The sequence below is a fragment of the Tachysurus vachellii genome, chromosome 21, assembly GCF_030014155.1.
Source record: "Tachysurus vachellii isolate PV-2020 chromosome 21, HZAU_Pvac_v1, whole genome shotgun sequence".
Classification (NCBI taxonomy): Eukaryota; Metazoa; Chordata; class Actinopteri; order Siluriformes; family Bagridae; genus Tachysurus; species Tachysurus vachellii.
The window spans coordinates 16,970,104-16,992,603 of NC_083480.1; the positions used below are offsets into that span (position 1 = coordinate 16,970,104).

The 22,500-nt window shown below is 43.1% G+C and overlaps 2 protein-coding genes across 2 annotated transcripts in view; one reads left to right on the forward strand and one right to left on the reverse strand.

Annotated features, from left to right (window-relative positions):
- Nucleotides 1-22,500, forward strand: part of tbcd (tubulin folding cofactor D) — a 46,700-nt gene that overhangs the window by 5,728 nt on the left and 18,472 nt on the right. The window contains exons 8-17 of the mRNA XM_060897266.1: nt 2,497-2,542; nt 2,626-2,758; nt 5,754-5,896; nt 6,012-6,072; nt 6,471-6,545; nt 6,708-6,802; nt 14,298-14,454; nt 19,783-19,840; nt 19,946-19,975; nt 20,214-20,299. Of these exons, the coding sequence (XP_060753249.1) occupies nt 2,497-2,542; nt 2,626-2,758; nt 5,754-5,896; nt 6,012-6,072; nt 6,471-6,545; nt 6,708-6,802; nt 14,298-14,454; nt 19,783-19,840; nt 19,946-19,975; nt 20,214-20,299 (884 nt within the window). The remainder of the gene's footprint in view (nt 1-2,496; nt 2,543-2,625; nt 2,759-5,753; nt 5,897-6,011; nt 6,073-6,470; nt 6,546-6,707; nt 6,803-14,297; nt 14,455-19,782; nt 19,841-19,945; nt 19,976-20,213; nt 20,300-22,500) is intronic.
- znf750 (zinc finger protein 750) lies at nt 8,452-12,440 on the reverse strand. Its single transcript, XM_060857283.1, has 3 exons — nt 12,170-12,440; nt 9,408-10,683; nt 8,452-9,303 (listed from the first exon to the last, which is right to left on the reverse strand). Exons 2-3 carry the CDS (start codon nt 10,655-10,657, stop codon nt 8,685-8,687), a joined length of 1,869 nt encoding a protein of 622 aa, XP_060713266.1. The 5' UTR covers nt 10,658-10,683; nt 12,170-12,440; the 3' UTR covers nt 8,452-8,684.

The window sequence follows — 22,500 nt, forward strand, 5'->3', positions numbered from 1 at the left end:
TGACGTCCCACAGATTGGCTGATACGGTACAAGAGAACAGTAGGGCTTTGTTGAGGTTCCTGGGTAGCTGCTACACCGACTTTCATGAAAGAAAATGTCAAATTTTCACTCTGATGAAGAAGCGGCAGAAGTGATGAGGAAGAAAAGTCCTCGATGTCCAGTGTGGGAATAGAAAGCTGAAGTGTGTGTGAGCTGATGTGAGGTGAAATGTCTGTGTGAGTGTGTCTGTGTGTGTGTGTGTGTGTGTGTCTGTGTGTGTGTGTCTGTGTGAGAGCATGTGTCTGTGTGAGTGTCTGTGAGAGCATGTGTGTGTGTGTGTGTGTCTGTGTGAGAGCATGTGTCTGTGTGAGAGCATGTGTCTGTGTGAGAGCATGTGTCTGTGTGAGAGCATGTGTCTGTGTGAGAGCATGTGTCTGTGTGAGAGCATGTGTCTGTGTGAGAGCATGTGTCTGTGTGAGTATGTGTGTGTGAGTATGTGTGTGTGAGTGTGTGTGTGTGAGTGTGTGTGTGAGTGTCTGTGTGAGTGTCTGTGAGAGCATGCGCGAGTGTGTGTGTGCGCGAGTGTGTGTGTGCGCGAGTGTGTGTGCGCGCGAGTGTGTGTGCGCTTGTGTGCGTGCGTGAGTGCGCGTGCGTGTGTGCGCGATTGTGTGCGCGAGTGTGTGTGCGTGCGTGAGTGTGCGCGAGTGTGTGTGCGTGCGTGAGTACGTGTGTGAGTGTGCGCGAGTGTGTGTGCGTGCGTGAGTGCGTGTGTGAGTGTGCGCGAGTGTGTGTGCGTGCGTGAGTGCGTGTGTGAGTGTGCGCGAGTGTGTGTGCGTGCGTGAGTGCGTGTGTGTGTGTGTGTGTGAGTGTGCGTGTGTGTGTGTGTGTGTGTGTGTGTGTGTACAGGTGCTTGTCAGGAGTTGACTAAGCTTCATACCTGTGAGAAATAATTACTGCTATAACTTGGCCAGGTGTTTAATTCCCCACCTGCTGTGAGAGCAGACGCAACAAACACAGAGAACTGGCTGATTTTTGCATAATCAGAATTTTAATGAGTTTTAATAACATGGCTTCTGTTTCTGTTATTGTACACAGCACTGTTTGATTAGAGAGAGAGAGAGAGAGAGAGAGAGAGAGAGAGAGAGAGGTGGTGTCAGTATCTTTGCCACATTGTGTTTCTTTTCACGCCTGAGGCTTTTAAAACTGGCTCTGTGTGATAGGAATGCCAGCGGAAACAAAAGGGCCATCAAGGTTTTTAGCATCACGGTAAATGTCACCAGGCTACAGCGTTAAGACTAGACCAGACCTGCATTCCTTCAAGGTTTCTGTTTACACCGAGCTGCTGTATAGAAGAGCTTCATTTTCTACTAGAACCACCCTGATTAAAATATTCAGACCCGGAGCCACATCTTAAACCATTTTGGATTCTTGTCTCGGCTCTAAATACGTTTTCTAGCTTCTCCTAACAAACCCTTGATCTGTAAAACGCAACCTTTACAGAAGGAGTCTCCGGTGTCAGCGCTTTGTAGAGGTTAGAGAAGGAACGACTGCTTATAGCTGCAGTGACGTAAGCGAGAAGTTGTGTCATGGATCATTCGTGACGTTAAATGTAACTATAAAGAGGCGGAAAATATTGTTGTTGTTTAACACAGAAAATATTATAAATGTCACGGCATGAAAAACAGCAGAAGGAAACACTTCAGTATGTGCAGTTTTAGGAAGACGATGAACTTCAGACAGACAGACAGTAGGACAGACAGACAGACAGTAGGACAGACAGACAGTACGACGAACAGACAGACAGACAGTAGGACAGACAGACAGACAGTAGGACAGACAGACAGTAGGACAGACAACGACGGACAGACAGAACGATGGACAGACAGACAGATGGTAGGACAGACAGTAGGACAGACAGACAGACAGAACGATGGACAGACAGACAGTAGGACAGACAGACAGACAGACAGAACGATGGACAGACAGACAGAAGGTAGGACAGACAGACAGACAGAATGACGGACAGACAGACAGTAGGACAGACAGACAGAACGACGGACAGACAGACAGAACGACGGACAGACAGACGGTAGGACAGACAGTAGGACAGACAGACAGACAGAACGATGGACAGACAGACGGTAGGACAGACAGACAGACGGTAGGACAGACAGACAGTAGGACAGACAGACAGTAGGACAGACAGACAGTAGGACAGACAGACAGACGGTAGGACAGACAGTAGGACAGACAGACAGACAGAACGATGGACAGACAGACAGAACGATGGACAGACAGACAGACAGAATGACGGACAGACAGACAGTAGGACAGACAGACAGAACGACGGACAGACAGACAGTAGGACAGACAGACAGAACGACGGACAGACAGACGGTAGGACAGACAGACAGACGGTAGGACAGACAGTAGGACAGACAGACAGTAGGACAGACAGACAGACAGTAGGACATTTTGACTCCAAAGCCTGCTGAAAAACCTCTCCCTGTTCTTCAGGCTCAGCTTTTCAAGCACGGCAAGCGCGAGGACGTCCTACAGTATGGTACGTATCACCTCCCCATAAACCTTCGACGTTTCAGGTCTAATTTCACTATAATTAAAGATGTTAACGTGATTGTTTCTCAGCCCCCACAGTGCTTCAGTGCCTGGACCAGAAGAGGATAACAGAGAGTACTCAGACCACGTTGAGGAAGCTGGCTGTGAAGGTGGTGCAGAGACTCGGCCTCACCTTTCTCAAGCCACGCCTGGCCAGGTGGAGGTAAGAGCTCCAAATAAAATCACTGAAATTAAAATCACATCTGAATATAATTTGTGCGATGGTGCTATGGGTCAGTGCTATAAAATTTATTTAAATTGTGTTATTTTTAATTCCCTTTTTTCTTCGGGTGTGATCAGTTGTGTTTTTTTTTAACAACTAAAATGTTTAAAATCAACTAAAAGCCTTCATTTTTGACAGAAACACAACACAGAATATAGTATAACGTTTGTGTGTGTGTATGTTTGGGTATGCGTGTGTGTATTTGTGTGTATGTTTGGGTATGTATGAATGTGTGTGTTTGTGTATATGTTTGTGTGTGTCTGTGTATGTGTTTGTGTGTATGTGTGTATGTTTGGGTGTGTGTGTGTGTGTATGTGTGTTTGTGTGTATGTTTGGGTATGTATGAATGTGTGTGTGTGTGTTTGTGTATATGTTTGTGTGTGTTTGTGTATGTGTTTGTGTGTATGTTTGGGTGTGTGTGTATGTTTGGGTATGTAGGTGTGTATGTGTGTGTGCGTTTGTGTGTGTGTGTGTTTGTGTATATGTTTGGGTATGTGTGTGTTTGTGTGTATGTTTGTGTGTGTCTGTGTATGTGTTTGTGTGTATGTGTGTATGTTTGGGTGTGTGTGTGTGTGTATGTGTGTTTGTGTGTATGTTTGGGTATGTATGAATGTGTGTGTGTGTGTTTGTGTATATGTTTGTGTGTGTTTGTGTATGTGTTTGTGTGTATGTTTGGGTGTGTGTGTATGTTTGGGTATGTAGGTGTGTATGTGTGTGTGCGTTTGTGTGTGTGTGTGTTTGTGTATATGTTTGGGTATGTGTGTGTTTGTGTGTATGTTTGGGTATGTATGTTTGTGTATATGTTTGGGTGTATATGTGTGTGTTTGTGTGTATGTTTTGGTATGTATGTGTGTGTGTTTGGGTGTGTGTATGTTTGTGTGTGTGTGTGTTTGTGTGTATGTTTGGGTATGTATGTGTGTGTGTGTTTGGGTGTGTGTGTGTGTGTGTATTTGTGTGTATGTCTGGGTATGTATGAATGTGTGTGTGTTTGTGTATATGTTTGTGTGTATGTTTGGGGGTGTGTGTGTGTTTGTGTGTATGTTTGGGTATGTAGGTGTGTATATGTGTGTGTGTTTGTGTGTATGTTTGGGTATGTGTGTGTGTGTACAGTATGTGTGTGTACAGTATGTGTGTGTACAGTATGTGTGTGTGTGCTTGTGTGTGTGATAAGTCACAGGGAAAGTAGCAACTTATCTGAACCTAGTTTATGAACAGCAATGGAAGGTCTGTTATTTTAATTAGGAAAGACAGACAGAGAGAGCGAGTGAGGGAGAGCAAGAGCATGACAGAGAGGGTGAGATAGAGACCCAGAGTCAGAGGGCGAGACAGACAGAGAGAGAGAGAGAGAGAGAGAGACACAAAAAGATTGAGAAAGAAAGAAAGAAAGTAAGTGGTCTGTTTTTAAGTATAATTGTTGATCATGTTGTCAGGAAACTCAGCCCTGTTTGTGTACCACAGCTAAAATTTCAATGAGAAAGTGATTCACATCTCTGAGTCTCTAAAGGAATGTGGCCAGAGCAGGTTATAAGCGAGTCAAACACGGGACAATAGGACAATTCAAGAGGAAATAAAGGTTTGTACAGTTTACCATCGGAGTGTTAATTTACTTTCTGAATAATTCACGGCTGATGGAACTGATTTGATCGTCTGTGTAGAGATGCAGTATTTATAGAATTATTTTTGTAAAGCACTTTTTATAGTTGACGTTGTCTCAAAGCAGCTTTACAGAACATAAACATAGAACATAGTACAAACATAGTTATTATAAAAAATAAAATAAAGATTAGGGGGTCACGGTGTCTTAGTGGTTAGCACGTTCGCCTCACACCTCCAGGGTTGGGGGTTCGATTCCCGCCTCCACCTTGTGTGTGTGGAGTTTGCATGTTCTCCCCGTGCCTCGGGGGTTTCCTCTGGGTACTCCGGTTTCCTCCCCCGGTCCAAAGACATGCATGGTAGGTTGATTGGCATCTCTGGAAAATTGTCCGTAGTGTGTGAGTGAATGAGAGTGTGTGTGTGTGCCCTGTGATGGGTTGGCACTCCGTCCAGGGTGTATCCTGCCTTGATGCCCGATGACGCCTGAGATAGGCACAGGCTCCCCGTGACCCGAGGTAGTTCGGATAAGCGGTAGAAGATGAATGAATGAATGAAAATAAAGATTAATATTAGACATATTTAGTTCACAATGTGTTTGTATTTATCCCCACTGAACAAGTCTGAGGTGACTCAGGTGACTGTGGGGAGGAAAAACTCCCTTAGATGGTAAAGGAAGAAACCTTGAGAGGAACCAGACTCAAAGGGGAACCTCATCCTCATATGGGTGACACTGGGGGTGTGATTATAAATATACAGTCTGATAAATACATCTACGTTCTGGTAGAATTCAGGTCCACCAATCAGAAGGTAGTAAATCAAGCCCCAGCAAGACCATAACGAACCTTAACTCCAATCCCAACTGACTCACAGGCAAGCAAAGATTTTATCTTCTGCAGACAGAACAGTATTGTGCTCTGAATGGTATAAATAAATAATTTAATAATTAAAGAACCAACTGTTTATACTATAGTTACGTTCGATCATGCGGAACATCCGCAGAACAAGTCAGGTCCTGTCGTCACTTACGTTACGACAGGAACGTCTTCTCACCGGCCCGACAAAGTCTGCATCTTGTCATGTTGCTGGGAAGCTGAGATAAAGAGTTACCTCGCTGGAGACTTTTCTTCCATAAAGTTTAAACCTTTCTTTACAGAAAACGTCATCGTTTCAACATAAAACGGCTTACATGCTGCATCCGTCGTGCGGGTTCCTTGTGCTAGAGCTTTTACTGTAGAAAGGATAAAGTATCTGAATGAGTTATAGACAACGAATGAGCACCTTCTGACCAGTAAGCAACTCTCTGATACAGTAAGTGACAATGCAGACTTTACTTGTCGCTCAGATACCAGAGAGGAAGCCGGTCCCTGGCCGTAAACCTCACCCAGTCTGCGGCTACAGGAAACGTTCTAGATGTAAAGCCTGACCCGGGGTCATTCAATCCAGAGGAGGAATACGACATTCCAGAGGAGGTGGAGAACGTCATCGGTACGTTCCGCTTCTACCAAAAAAGCTAAACGTTAATGTGGTAAAGCTGTCAGACAGCAGATTTCCACCTCTACTGTACCTTAGATCATTATTTTTTTTCTATTTGTTTTTACAGAGCAGCTGCTGGTGGGTCTTAAAGACAAGGAGACGATAGTGCGCTGGTCTGCCGCTAAAGGGTGAGAACGTTTTCAACCTTCCTTCACCGTTTAACGTCAGCGTTTTGTGTTAAACAAATTTACACAAATTTAACATTAATCTCAAATGTAGTTGATCAGTCAGATCTCCATTTGTACGCTAACTTCTGCACACAATTTGCATGATGCAAATTGGTGCTCGTGAGCTTCCAATACACGTTTGCTGCTTTAGCCTCGTAGCCTTGTAGCGACGGATCAAAACCGAACGACGAAGCAAAATTCGGACACAACTTATGAGTGGAAAGGGTGTGTAAATTGTTCCCTAAAGCATTCCTTTATTTCAGTTCTCCAGGAGTTGCTTATAACATAAATAATTGCAGTTGAATATCTGTTTCAGGGTGCAAAGATTGTGATCGCTTCATTTTTTTTTTAACCTGCAGTATTGGGAGGGTAACTGGTAGGTTGCCCAAGGAGCTGGCAGACGACGTGGTTGGCTCAGTCCTGGACTGTTTCAGGTAAGGATTTGGTGATTAGGTTTAAACCTGGTATAAAGAGTCATTACCTGATTGGTCAAGGTATTTATAACCATTCTGATAGTTATAACTGTAAACAGGGAATAAAGCTGTAATAAAGGGTTGAGTGCTGGTTATGAAGGTTCCTCATTTTCTGTATTCCAGTTTCCAGGAGACAGAGAATGCATGGCATGGGGGTTGCCTTGCTTTAGCAGAACTTGGCCGCAGAGGACTGCTGCTTCCTTCACGTCTCTCAGATGGTGGGTTCATTAAATGTATAAATTAAGTATATTAACATGGGGGCACGGTGGCTTAGTGGTTAGCACGTTCGCCTCACACCTCCAGGGTTGGGGGTTCGATTCCCACCTCCACCTTGTGTGTGTGGAGTTTGCATGTTCTCCCCGTGCCTCGGGGGTTTCCTCCGGGTACTCCGGTTTCCTCCCCCGGTCCAAAGACATGCATGGTAGGTTGATTGGCATCTCTGGGAAATTGTCCGTAGTGTGTGTGTGTGTGTGAGTGTGTGAATGAGAGTGTGTGTGTGCCCTGCGATTAGGGTTGCAAAGGGGTGGAAAGTTTCCGGTAAATTTCCGGAAACTTTCCACGGGAACTTAATCTGGGGAATTTTGGAAATATTCAAAATTGGAAAAGTTACAGGAATTTATAGGAATTTACAGGAATTTATGGGAATGAATTGGAAATATTGGGAAATTTATATAAACTATATTATATATAAAAACAAATATAAATAAACATAAAACATAAATAAACATTTTGTTTGATCATAAGCAGACAAGCATACAAGGTAATACAAATTTTAAAAATGACGTCTTGACTGATTTAATTGTAAGTAGAACTTTAATTGATTATTTCATTGAGTAACAAAAGCATAATAAACATTATTATGCCTGTAATAAACATAATAAACTTAATAATTGTAATAAACATTATTTTATAGAGGGGGGGAGTGTGTGTGGGGGAGGGTCATCAAATGATCTGTGCATGTGGTAACGCTCCTAATGTACTGCTTATTAAGAGTTAATAAGGTAGTTATTAAGTTTAGGTATTGGGTACAATTAAGAATGTAGAATAAGGCATTAATATGTGCTTAATAAGTACTAATAAATAGCCAATATTCTATTAATATTCATGATAATAAGCAACTAGTTAAATGACCCTAAAATAAAGTGTTACTGTGCATGTTATGAAAGAATGCAAGCACATGCAGGGGGTTTGACCTCAATGGCCCTCCAGTAAGCAGTGTGCTGTGTGCGAGTGACCGAGGAACACAGGGTACAAATTCAACTTAAATTGCATAAAGTCTTTTTGTTTTAAACAAAATTATGCTGCAAGATTTTTTTTAACTACATTTAAGTCCCTTGTTATAGGCAACTCTGCATTTTTTAAAAATTCCCATATATTCTCGTTAATTCCCATATATTTCCGTTAATTCCCATGGAAAGTTTCCAGCCTTGAAAATTCCCGGAATTTTGCAACTCTACCTGCGATGGGTTGGCACTCCATCCGGGGTGTATCCTGCCTTGATGCCTGATGACACCTGAGATAGGCACGGGCTCCCCGTGACCCGAGGTAGTTCGGATAAGCGGTAGAAGATGAATGAATGAATGAATGAAGTATATTAACAGGGAATGTGGTAGCTTAGTGCTTAAGATTTTGGTCGACCAATCAGAAGGTTGTGAGTTCGAAGGCCCTTAACCCTCAATTGCTCATTTGTATAAAATGATATAAAAATGTAAGTCACTCTGGATAAGGGCTTCTGCCAAACGCTGTAAACGTAACAGAGAGAAACAAGTATCGTTCCTTTATTTGAATCTCGTTGATGGTAGGGAACCACAAGATGAGGGAAACTGGTCTTTAAATTGTTGTCAACAATTACAAATTCTCTGCACACTTTAAATCTTGCGAATACTTTATTTACTGCACAAAAATGATGTTTGATCATGACTCATAATAGTATGTAAATTCATGCATGCATTCTGAAGTCAGAGTCTGAGGAGTCTAAGAAAAGCTATATACAAGACATACATGTTGAAGGTACGTCTGTGTTTGTGCTGCAGCGTTCACTAGCTCAAAAGCTTGCATATGCAAATGGAACGTTCTGAAAAGTCCTACTTAGAAAGGCAATCAGCAGTTCTGGGTTCTCCTCCTCTTGTCCCGGACCGGCTCGTTCACCCTCACTCTCTTACTGGTTGTTTTTGTGGCCTTGTCACTTGCTCGTTTCTCACACTGGGCTGCAGTGTTCTGCTCAGATTTGCCTGTCCCAGGAGTGTCACCATTAGGACACTGGTCAAGTGCAGGTTGCTGGTAATTTAGACTTTGAGTGTCCTTGTGTGATTCTGAAGGACGTTCAGCGGTATTGTTGATGTTGCTGGATGTGGCCAGCTGGCAGAGGGCAAACGCTGCAGAGTGTCTGCGTTCACTCTGTTCCTGCTCAGACAGAGGTGTCTGACACTGACTGACTTGTTCAGGGACCTCCTCTGAGCTTGTGGTAGTAACAGACTGGACCTGGTTATCGTTCTGGGCACGGAGACAGAGGTCTAGAGGGGCATCTTCATCATCGTTGCTTTCTGACTCTGAGTTGATCCACTCATCAGATTTGTGGTTAAAAGTGTGTACCGATCTGTTGCAGTCCCTCTTTGACAGATTCAGCGGGGCTGCGTCATCACTGTCTTCGTCCTCAGCCTCCTCCGATGAAAAGCCAGAGCGTTGCACAGAACTGGGAGTAGTGCTTTGCACAATATTTCTGAAAAGAGAAAAGAAAAAAAAAAAGAAGTTTGTTTACTGACTTAACTTTGCTTAAATTGCTTAAATCTACACGTTTATGTACTGACCACAAATTTTGCCTACCTTTGTTTTGGTGTACTGTTTTCTTGTTGTTTGTTACTTAGATTTCTTAATAGTTTCTCTGGTTCCGTCATTCCCTCCCCTCCTGGAGTGGTGCCATCTGATTGGCAGCTAGGTTGCGGTTCATGATGAGCAGAGTGCTGTGGGTTGATGGAATGGTTCTGGGTGATATCTGCAATGCCTGGTCTGTCCGGAGACCCTGATGCAGCACAGCCAGCCATCGGGCTCTGGCGGGTGCCCTTGTCTCCTGCTTGCTGTTGGCTCCCCCTGGATTCTGTTGGCCTGCTGTAGGAGCCTGGCTGAAGATAGGTGTATCTTCCATAGTCCCTGGGCTCAAAGCCGTGGGGGAACATCTCCATGGGAATGTACCTCGGGCCCTGTAAGGACGGTGTGTGTTCAGGAGGATAAACGCTGTATGGTAAATGTGGTACTTGGAGAAAATGTGGGCCGTATCTGTAGGGGTATGTTTGAAGGAGAGAAGGGTGATTGGGTGGTATTAGAGGTGCTGGCATAAGAGGTCTGTTGTGCTCCTGAAGGTTTAGACAGTATGCTGATGGGACGCTTTGATTCTGCAAGTAGGATTGGTAAAAGGCATGTGTGGTTCTTTCCTGGAGCATGTATGGCGTGTAATCTGCAGGCTTGAGGGGTGCAGGCATGGATCGCTGCCCCCAAGTTGACCCAGGATGGAAATAAGAACGAACAGGAATTTGCGAAGTGGGCTGATCTGCTTTTTGTGGAGGTTGAGTCTCATTTTCACATTTCCGTTGAACAGGAGAAAAGGCAGACGATGAAGTGCATTTATTCATGGACTCAACGGTTCCCGGATCTCTGCTTTCGATGCTGATCAGCTCAGAAGAATTTTCTGTAGCTTTTTTCACAGGACTCTCATTTCCTTCCCTGTCTCCACCATCCACCTTTTCTGCCAACTCATCCAGCTGTTCTACCATTCTCATTTTGCTTTTTATGTGATCTGGTCGGATCGGACTGGGTTTAACGGGCATTGAAGGTTCCGTGTGCGCTTGATTGGACGAAGTGCCGCGCTGCGGAGCTCTGGATGCTCTCCCTATCTGCTCCCCACGCTGAGACACCAGAGAGATCGAGTTCTTGCACAGGTTGTATTTCATGTGATTAAAGAGATGGGACTTGATGTTGCAGGTGAAGGGACATTGGAAGCACTGGTATTTGAAGGGCTTCCCAGGAGGACGAGGAATGTAATGCGGTTTCTTCGGTTTTCTCTCTTGACGGGTTTCCATGTCGACTCTGTACAGGATTATTAGTCCTGAAAGATATGGATAAAAGGTAAAAACATTTTTTGATGAATAACCTTGTGTGAACTGTTCCCTGGAGGCTCCCTGCATTTTTTCACCTGGGGTACTATTTGGAAGCTAGACAGTACACATTCAAGCTCATGGGCCTGTTTTGCATACACTGAGGCAGTTTTTTTCCAGGGCTTTTTGGCTTGTGCTTTGCTGATTGTTTGATTTGCCGCACACTCCTGGCCCAAGATGCAGCGACAGGTAGGAGCAGTTCTGACAAAGAAATCGCAGGCCTGTGGAAACTTGCTTCTCTTCTTCGAATCCTATTCTGACGGCGTGGGAAACGGCAGACACCTGCTTCCCGTAACCTCACCTGTAAGCCACTTGCGCACACACTTGATGATCTCACCTGTACTCAGAAGTACAGGAGGCTGCCTGCTGCTGATTAATGACCATAACGGTACTTCATGGGTTTCGAAAACGTTGCTTATAGACCCCATATCGATAAATTATCTTTTATATTTTTTCTCTTCTCATTAAAGAGTTGCTTATTTTTAAACAGAGTCATGCGAGTCTTTTTTTTTTCTAATTCAACTCACTTTTGCGACTTTTGGTCCGAATTTACGACGAGTTTAATGACGTCTTTAATAATCTGTGCAAAAGCAAGAAAACTGCAAAAATTTGTATCAGCTGCAAAACAACAGAATGCTTCATTAAAGCCCTCTGAAGACTAAAGATTTAGAAGCCCCAGGGTTGGTATTGGAAGGGTGAGGATCTGTTTTTTTTTTATTTATTTTTTTTTATAACTATTACATGCAAATTTTTTTCTTGTTTAAGACACTGCCCCAAGGAACCTGCTTGTCATGCATTGTCACAACAGGTTGTCGAGCCAGTTTTGGATTAGCTTTTGCAAGGTCTGCCGCTCCCTCCGAAGGAATAAAATTGCTTGAATTAGTTTCTGTTGTGAAATACATGTTTTTTGGTTTAACATGATTATTTACATTTTTCTTTTTTTTTTTGGTCTAGATTTTCTGCAATCGATGATGTTAAGTTCAAATCTGTATTACGTAAACAATAATAGTACATTCTGTAAAAGTATACTGTAACAAAAGGGTTTTATTCATGCCCTGTAGTGACGGTACAAGTTGGGGAATGACAACAATTTATGGATTCTACCTTAAATTGTTAAGAGTTTTTAAATATCTAATTAAACCCAGATAATTAAACAATAACGTGGTGGATGTTTGTGAGGCTTTCAGTTAACATCTTCTACCTATAAAGAGTTTCTTAACGTATTGTGTTCAGCACAGCCCACGGGTAACAGGTGGAGTTACTTCATCAAACACACCTGTTGTAACTGAAAATATTGCATTAAAATACCAAAACAGACTCGATCGTCGATTTCTGACAAGTGACTCGCGGATACAAAACGGTAGACTCGTTTCAATCATGTCTAACCGTCCTCCACCCGGCTAGAAAAATAAACCTCGGTATGTAGACGACACTTACCTCCAGACTGCTGACGTCGGTCTCGGGGTGAAACCTTCGGACTGCCGAAGTCGTCCTGGAACTCGGACGACGGCGTGGACAGCAATGAAGTTCGTGTGAGGACTACAGGTGCTGTATCTGATCAGTCCTGTATGACTGTCTTACTCTGTGTAGCTGTCAATGGGGTGGAGTCTGTGCCCAGGTAGAGCCCTCAGGCAACACCTCTCAAGGTAATATTAGTCAGGCCCCGAGCCACGATTCACCAGCATGGCTCTCACGAGCCTAAGATCGTTGCCATGCCTCTTTTGGCATGCTCTTCTTTGTTTGTACTAGAATCAGGATCAGTATCGGGGGGTTAAAGGGGGTGTGGAGACTGTGAGGATGCACCGGCAGGATTTGCATGTTGCTAAATTTCTGTTTTGCCTGATTTGTTCAGCTCAGTGGGAATGTCTAGAAGGGAGTTATTTACAATTTCACACTTACTTATCTCTCAGTTATAAAAAACAAAATAGCATTTTCTTGTGTTTCCTGTCGATGGTTGGTTTCCCATCATCGTGTAACGGATAAGTTCTGCATCATGACTCAGAATTATGAAAGCAGCTTTAAAGTATATGTCACTTATAGACATATGCCAGTAACAAGTTATATATATATATATCGATTGCACTTTCTGCTCTCTTTTGTTGCGAGCATTTTTTTTTTTTTACATGTTTTTACTGTTTTTACGCAATTTAACCATTGTTTGTGAGGACTAAAAAAAAAAAAAAACACCTTTTCATATTTTGGGTGGTGCATTTCCTCCTGTCATTACTACAGAGCTCGCTAAAGCAGTGCTTCGCAATGTTGGGTTTCATTAAAATGATATTTCTCAAATTTATCAAGTTTTTAAGTCGGCTGGTTCGACTGGTCACTTCAATTAAATTGGTTTAAACCAATCTTTCAAGAATCTTTGTGGCAATTTCATGAATATAAATTTTCCTGGTTATAATGATAATTAATAAAAATATTATTGTACAACTTTACAAGTTTAACTAAATGTTTACAGTTAAAAGACGCTTTAACTACAAAGTCTCAGAACCTATGAACTTATAACTATATTTGCTTAATCATTTTTTTCTTACTCAGTAGTTCCAGACTCCAGAACTCAAAGCATGGAGAGAAGAATGCATTTAGTGTGTGCACTGGAATATACAACACTCTGTCCTTACACTACCATGGCACCACAGTTTCTATGGCAACTGTCAAGGGGTGGGATGTATTTACATTCATGGCATTTGACAGATGCCCTCATCCAGAACAATTTACATAATTTTATACAACTGAGGAGTTGAGGGCCTTGCTTGGGGGCCCAGCGGTGACAGCTTGGTGACTGCCCATGCTGACCCCTGTCCACCCTATTTTTGTACATAAAAAAATCTGATCCTCGGAAGTCCCACCTTCTACTACTACTGGCAGGACTTGTAGTATCTGATGCTAACATCTCAGTCTCAGATAGTGCAGCAGACCTTCAGAGGTCTTGTGGAATCCATGCCTCGACATGGCTGACACAACATGGACCTGCACGAGTGGGAGATGGTGAATTTTAGCTGTAGTTACGCTCTATCGAAACACTTTGTTCAAGAAAGTAACTCCACCCTGAAACAGTTGCATAAGTAATCGTCACGTCTTCGAAGGTCTAGGGGGCACGATGGCTTAGTGGTTAGCACGTTCGCCTCACACCTCCAGGGTTGGGGGTTCGATTCCCGCCTCCACCTTGTATGTGTGGAGTTTACATGTTCTCCCCGTGCCTCGCGGGTTTCCTCCGGGTACTCCGGTTTCCTCCCCTGGTCCAAAGACATGCATGGTAGGTTGATTGGCATCTCTGGAAAATTGTCTGTAGTGTGTGATTGCGTGAGTGAATGAGAGTGTGTGTGTGCCCTGTGATGGGTTGGCACTCCGCCCAGGGTGTATCCTGCCTTGATGCCCGATGACGCCTGAGATAGTCACAGGCTCCCCGTGACCCGAGGTAGTTCGGATAAGCAGCAGAAAATGAATGAATGAATGAATGAATGAATTTCTAATAACAATTATTTTTGTTCTTTAAGCTCTCATGGACATGTTAATCGTGCGTTTTTGTTCCGGTTCGTGGAACAATCTTTATCTTTTGTAGTGGTCCCTCTGATCCTGAAAGCCCTGGTGTATGACGAGCGAAGAGGAGCCTGCAGTCTCGGCTGGAACGTTCGAGACGCCGCGTGTTACGTGTGCTGGGCGTTCGCCCGCGCTTACGAACCCAAAGAGCTAGAGCCTTATGTCAATCAAATCGCCAGGTAATGACACAAAAAACGCATCACGCAATCTACATATTTATTAAGATTTATTCATTTTAGTTAATTTGGTAGCTCCATTTTTTTTCTCCTGAGGCTCTGAGCTACCACAGTTTAGTGGGTTGTGGATATGACCGGCCCTGAGCACAACCCTTTTGTATTTATACATGTTCATGAGGTTTGGAAATCTAAGACGTGATTGTTCGTAGGTTTAACACTGAGACGGATCGAATCGGCATGGTTTTAATTTCCGTAATATGGGGAAAAAATAAATAAATCAAGGTCCACGCAAACACTACTTCAAACCACCTAAAACACAATTTTTTTTATTTTGCACCTTTAAATTGCATCGTGTAGGAAATCCGGCTGAAGATTTCTCACTCCAGTGTTGTCCTTCACCATCCTGCTGTGTATTTTTATTTATTTATTAATTTTGTTTGTTTGTTTATTTATTTATTTATCTATTTATTTATTTATTTTACAAACACACAGAGTACTCCGTATTAGCAAAACGTCACGGCCATCAGTTAGCGCTGAGGCACATCCGGCTACGATTGTTCTAGCCCTGATGAAACGGACGATTAAAACACTAACAAAAGAAGACTTTTATTTGTAGTATAGTGTTTGTACGTTTCGTATCAGACGTATCTCAAACGCTCCTCCAACACACATCGACAACCGACCTGTCTCGGTCAGTACACCTGTCTATTTGTATGCTAGCTCAAAGCTATTTGTTCGTTCATTCATTCACTCTTTTAAATTTAGAAAGCTCTAATGTGCGTTCGGGATTATGTCTAACTACATGAAGTATGTTAAAGAACAGAACAAACAGCACAGTTGTATGTGTTTAGGAGGTTTAGGGTGAGTTCGCACCTCAGGAACATGAGAACAATTTGAGTTCCTGTTCTGGGATGTGGTAGCTCAGTGGTTAAGGTGTTGGGCTACTGATCGGAAGGTCATGGGTTCGAACCCCAGGTCCACCAAGCTGCCACTGCTGGGCCCCTGAGCAAGGCCCTTAACCCTCAGTTGCTCAGTTGTAAGTCACTCTGGATAAAGGTGTCTGCTAAATGCTGTAAATGTAAATGTTCTGCCACATCAAGGTTTTTTTTAGTACTTCATGCTCTAGGATACGTCGTTCTCATCTTTACGGACCCAAAGCTGATGGGCGGAGCTTCCTGTATTCGACATTGCTGATTGGTCGAACACAGGCTATAGAATATATCTTGTAATTTTCAACCTCCGACTTGGAAAAAGAGTTCCAGTTCGAACTGGCATGCGGCTCACAGCTCCTTAGCTTGTAAGGTTTTAACCCCTGACACTGAAGCTCACTGTGTTCAGAATTCCAGACAAGCTTCAAATCCACTGACGGACTTTTATACCCACGGCGTAGTTCTGTAGCCGCCAGCAGAACCTGTTTATTCGAGACGAGCACAAGCAGCTTTGTCAAACCCTAAGTGTATTATTCAGTCAATAACAAGGCAGCTCTGAGTCTCTCGGCCGTAACCTCCAGGCTGGCTTTTCATCCCCTTCTTCTAGATTAGACTAGAATGAGAACTCACATTCTACTCACAGACTCACAGTCTGAGAGCCCACAGAGCTGAGATCATTCCATACGTCACATTTTGGTTTTACGCGGCGGTTTGTGCCGCAGGCAACCTGGAATCTGATTTACAGGCCTGCGAGTTTTGTCTCTTTTTTGTCCTGGAGGAATGTTCCAAGTTTTTTATCAGGCAGGTCTGCTGGATGCCTGAAACCAGTTTTTAATGCCTCTCCCAGTTCTTTAGCTCAATCACACCCTTTAATTTATTTTCTGTCTTTTGTGTGTGTGTGTGTGTGTGTGTGTGTGTGTGTGTGTGTGTGTGTGTGAGAGAGAAACATAGATAAGACTCACTAATAAAATGTCACATCTTGGGGAAAATTGAATAGTCGCTGATCTATTCCTCTTTTTATTTATGTATTTATTTATTTGTTTGTTTGTTTGGAGCAAGAAAGTGAACACTGAATAATAGAATAATTTATAAAAGATTATTATAATAAGAAGAATATTGCTGCATTTTATTATATATATATATATAAACTAGTTAAAAAAAAATTTTCTGCCACCTATTTATTTTTTTATTTATTATTTTAAATAATGACAATAAACATCTAAATGCCATGGATAGTTTTTTGCATAATTAATACACAAAGGGGGTATTAAATAAATAAATAAATAAATTTTGCTTTGTTTTTCTTTTTTTCTTCCCTAAAGGACTTTCAGCCTCCAGCTAATCTCTTTGAACGTTTAGTCGATGTATTCCGCCTAAAGCACGTGACCTGTTAAGTGCAAAAGTTAGCATCCCCTGAGAATGTGTAATTGTGATAAGTAAAACAGACAGAAATTGACAGCGATATTTCTGAAAATTCTGACCTCACATAACTCCCTAACATATTAGTTTTATAATATATAAATACTTTGACATTTCATTTCTGTGATCTCGTGTTCACGATCCATGACTTAGAAATTCACCAAAATTTTATCGTAATCTGTATTCGCTTTATTTTTTTAACATTTTTTTTTATATATTTTTTTACTTTATTTTATTATTATTATTTTTTTTGATTAAAGATAATTCAGGACTGGATCCTTTTAATTACAGACATAATTCAAGTCAATTAAAAAGAAAAAAGAAATTTAAATTAAAAAAATAAATAAATGAATTTTTCTTTGTTTCTATTGTCACAGACAGAAAATTACATTTTTTGTTTCTGACTTCACTGACGATAAAAACTTTTTTTTTTCCCCATCGAAAATAATTCCAGATTCTTTTGCCTGAAATTTGAAACCTCAACCAGAAAACTGTTCCTGTATTTATTTTAATAAATATATTTTTTCATCTATAGTTGTAGAATTTTTATAGATTTATTTATTTATTTTATTTTTTTTCCTTGTGTTTTTTCGTCTTCCTTTCACTGTTCGATTAAACTCTAGCGTGTGTATCGGTGAGGTAGAATTGTTTGTGACGGACTGGCGTCACGTCCAGGGTGTATTCCTGCCTCACGCACGGTATTCCCAGGATAAGTGGCGGATCCACCACGACTACGACCAGGATGAAGCTCTGACTCTTCTGGACATTTTGTCTCAAACTTGTTGAATAGAATTCTGATTATTTCTTTTTTTTCCTTCTTTGGTCACGTTTTAAAGGGACGCAAACTTTTGCACTGAACGAGATCGATATGATGAGATCAGGAAAACTAAATCAGTGTGTGTTTATTTAAATAGTAAGATGATGATGATGATGAAATGTTAAGGAGTCATGCGGAGTGTTATTCGTCGTCTTGCCTTTCCCTCCTCCCGTCCCTGCTCCAGAGGCAAGTGTAGACGCGTCCACAACTGACTCTGCCTCACTCTGTCACCCCTCCCCTCCCCCCCACACTCCACCAATCGGTTTCCTCACGCGCTGCCAGGTTTCGACTCGGTCGCTGTGGTTTCGGTCACCGTCTCGCTCGAGCTTGTTGCGTCCTGTCGCAGTTTCCCCACACCGTGCACTCGCTCGATCCGCACACATCCTTTCACACCGTGCCGCCTGAACCTGTGATCTGTGAGCTTTATTGTCGTATATCATTTTAAAAAGTCATTAAAACGGACGTGTCGATGCGTCAAACCTCGGAACTGGTCTGTAGTGAAGTGTTACATTTTAAACCCAAAACAACAACAAGAAGAGAAGGAGTGCAGGTGTTGGTGTAAAAACTCCGTCTGTTTTGTGTCGCTTCAGGCCATCCGTCAAAATCCTTCACAGACAAGTCTGTTTGCTTGGTGTGTGTGTGTGTGTGTTTGTCTTTCCATATGCAAAAGCACCAGCAGCACATCTTCCTCAAGGCGCTTTCTCTCTCTCTCTCTCTCTCTCTCTCTCACTGTCCGTGTGTGTGTGTGTGTGTGTGTTGTGGGAATCCCTCGCGGGCACGTTCACACAGCATGTCAGTATGGAGGGGTAGAAAAAGAGCCAGGATGGTGATAGGGGCGCTGCGGGAGAGGAAAAAGGGAAGAAAAAAAAGAAAACAAAAGAAGAATTTCCTCACCAGCGGAGTGGAGCGTGCTGCTGCTGGGGGACGAGTTCTTGTCACCCGTCATGCAGCTCTGTTTAAACATTGCACAATGTTGCCATTCCCAGGTGTCGAAACTCATTAAGCAAATCCTGTGATGATGTCACGGTTTCAGAGTTTCAGCGACGTCTCCACGGCTAATAAACTGATCCTGAATGAAATTGAGGAATGTAGGGAAAGTGTTTTAGTGAGTCGTTTACTGTTCTACACACCGTGCTTTGTTCTCGTTCTAAACACTTTGCCTTGTTCTACTCACCGTGCCCCTTTCTACGCACCGTGCCCTGTTCTACGCATCGTGCCCTGTTCTACACCCCGTTCTATGCACCGTGCCCCGTTCTACGCACCGTGCCCCTTTCTACTCACCGTGCCCCTTTCTACTCACCGTGCCCCGTTCTACGCACCGTGCCCCATTCTACTCACCGTGCCCCTTTCTACACCCCGTTCTACTCACCGTGCCCCTTTCTATGCACCGTGCCCTGTTCTACACCCCGTTCTACTCACCGTGCCCCGTTCTACTCACCGTGCCCCTTTCTATGCACCGTGCCCTGTTCTACACCCCGTTCTACGCACCGTGCCCCGTTCTACGCACCGTGCCCCTTTCTACGCACCGTTCCCCATTCTATGCCCCGTGCCCTGTTCTATGCATCGTGCCCTGTTCTACACCTCGTTCTACGCACCGTGCCCCGTTCTAGACACTGTACCATGTTCTATGCACCGTGCCCCGTCCTACGCACCGTGCCCCGTCCTACGCACCGTGCCCCGTCCTACGCACCGTGCCCCGTCCTACGCACCGTGCCCCACCCTACGCACCGTGCCCCGTCCTACGCACCGTGCCCCGTCCTACGCACCGTGCCCCGTCCTACGCACCGTGCCCCGTCCTACGCACCGTGCCCCGTCCTACGCACCGTGCCCCATCCTACGCACCGTGCCCCGTCCTACGCACCGTGCCCCACCCTACGCACCGTGCCCCGTCCTTCGCACCGTGCCTTTTCTCATTCTTTGCACTCTGCCCTTGCAGCTTGTCACATGACCAGAATCCTCTGACACTCGAGACTCCTTTCACAAACGTTAAATAAACATCTTACAGGAAACCTTAACAGAATGAGTTTGTGTTGTACGAGGCCTTACGAACGGGCTGTTGCTATAGCAACAATAACTCATTATTCATATAAAGCTGTAATTCTCTAGTATAGATAATTAATCATCTTGTTCTTTTTTCCCTTTTTTATTCCTCTCCTCTTTGCTCAGCGCTCTTGTCGTCGTCGCCCTCTTCGACCGGAACGTCAGCTGCAGGAAAGCCGCCTCGGTGAGTTTGTTTATTTATTTAAAAAATAAAAGTGTCCTCTTTTCACCTTTTGTGTAAAAATAAAGAAGGGGGGAAAAGCCAAAAACCGTCTTTTCACTTTTGCAGGCTGCTTTCCAAGAAAACGTCGGCAGGCAGGTAGGAACACACACACACACACACACACACACTCTAGCATCAGTTATCATGTGAGTTTCAGTTGCATCTAATCACACTTTATATCTTTTGGACATAAAACCCACGAGCAGCTGAAGCGTAACTGAAATCCGAAGACTTATTTACACTTGAAGTCTCGTCTCATTTTGTCTTGTTGTTCTGCTGCATGTTGAGTGAGCGGATTAGCGGCCATGATGCACTCTGAGATTTCTCTCCTCAGGGCACGTTCCCACACGGTATTGATATCCTAACAGCCGCAGACTACTTCGCCGTCGGGAACCTGAACAACTGTTACCTGACCATCAGGTGAGACACAGACACGTGGGGAAAAATCCAAACAATTAGCATTAAAAAGTCATAAATAAATAAATAAATAAATAAACAAACAAATAAATCGTTAGTTATTTAAATATAGGACTCGTTTGAATACTTTGTTTAAATAGCTAAAATAAAGCCATAAATATCAACAAATATGACAAAATCAATAAAATAACTAATCAAAATTCATTTTTATTATTTTTAATAATATTGTCCAGCTGGATAATTTAGAGTTTTTTTCCCCAAGATCTTCAAAATAAAATAAAAATAAATAAATAAAAAAGCCACTTAGCAAGTGAAATGATCTTAAATATATTACAAAATAAACAAAAACAAATCTATAGATATTATTAAACTTATTTCCAGACTTTTAAATTCTACTGATTTGAAGCCTGATGTTAAATTTTAGCCAAAAATCACCTGAAAAAAGGTGTATAAATAAATGTGTATAATAATATAACGTAGGGGGTCACGGTGGCTTAGTGGTTATCACCTTCGCCTCACACCTCCGCCTTGTGTGTGTGGAGTTTGCATGTTCTCCCCGTGCCTCGGGGGTTTCCTCCGGGTACTCCGGTTTCCTCCCCCGGTCCAAAGACATGCATGGTAGGTTGATTGGCATCTCTGGAAAATTGTCCGTAGTGTGTGATTGCGTGAGTGAATGAGAGTGTGTGTGTGTGTGCCCTGTGATGGGTTGGCACTCCGTCCAGGGTGTATCCTGCCTTGATGCCCGATGACGCCTGAGATAGGCACAGGCTCCCCGTGACCCGAGGTAGTTCGGATAAGAGGTAGAAAATGAGTGAGTGAGTGAGAGTGAGAATAATATAACGTTATAACGAGCTCATATAATGCATGTAATGCACTACAAGTCCAAAAGTTTGTGCACCCTGACCATCGAAACCACACGTGCTTCGTCTGTCACCATGTGACTCACACAGTGGTACAGAACGTCTCTGTGTGCTGGAGACCTTCTAATATTCCCAAACCCTGCTACAGCAGGACAATGTCTCTGTACACAAAGTCCCTGAGCTCCATGAAGACATGGTGTAGAGGTGAAGGTGAACTAGTCTGTCCTGCACTGAGCCCTGACTCTGACTCAACACCACTGAACACCTCTGGGATGAACTGGAACTGGAGTCTCCTCGACATCTCAACATCAGAGTCTGATCTCACTGATGCTCTTGTAGCTGAATGAACACAAATCCACACAAACACAATCTAACATCTAGTACAAAGCCTTCTCAGAAGAGAAGAGAAGAGAAGAGAAGAGAAGAGAAGAGAAGAGAAGAGAAGCAATAACAGAAGGAATAAATCAGGAATGAGATGTTCAGCAAGATCGTGAGTGTGATGGTCGGGGTGCACAAACTTTTGCACAACCATAGATTATTCCTGGATTCATATCACAATGAGCTGAAGTTTCAGCTGTTTTCAATTTTGACCAAAATAAATACAAATACAAACAAGTTGCTTTAAATGTAAAAAAAAAAGTTCAAACTAAATTCTAAATTTTAATTTTCTAAAGTTTTTTTTCTTATGAAATCCGATCTTGTTTTTTTCCTCCGGTATCGTTTGGGCTTTATTATCAGCTGTGGGCGAGACGGCCCGAGATCTCCACACTTATCACCCGATTGTTGTTGTGATAAGATGAGAGCCGTCGTTACGATTCGTTAGCGACTTGGACATGAGTGTTGCCTAGCAACAGCTCAACTTATACACAGCGACGACTGTGTTTAGCTATTTATGTAGCAGTACATGTGAATTAAATCCCTTTACAGCATCCATGAGCATCGTTTTCTGCTCTCGACGCATTCCGGTGCACGATTATGATCAGATCGGATCGACACGCTGCTCGGAGCGTTTGTCGGATCAGCTCTTAACCAAATTCCTGGGTGCGCCGTGCTACCGAGAGCTGGGAGCTGATTTACATACAGGAGCTGGAGGTTGAAGGGCAGGTCTGTCCTCCCTCGGGGGAAAATGCCACCAGGCGAGTCACAGAACTGCCACTTCAGCTCACAAGTGCAACAATGTGGAAAATTCTAGCCTCGGGGAGTGAAGAAAACGCATCGTAACGTTCACTGTCGAACCGCCGGGCCACAATTTTATTATTTATTTGTTTTATTATTATTTATTATTATTAGTCATTTGTTTGTTTTTTTTTATAAAATGATATTCAGAGTAGCTTCTTTGCCGCG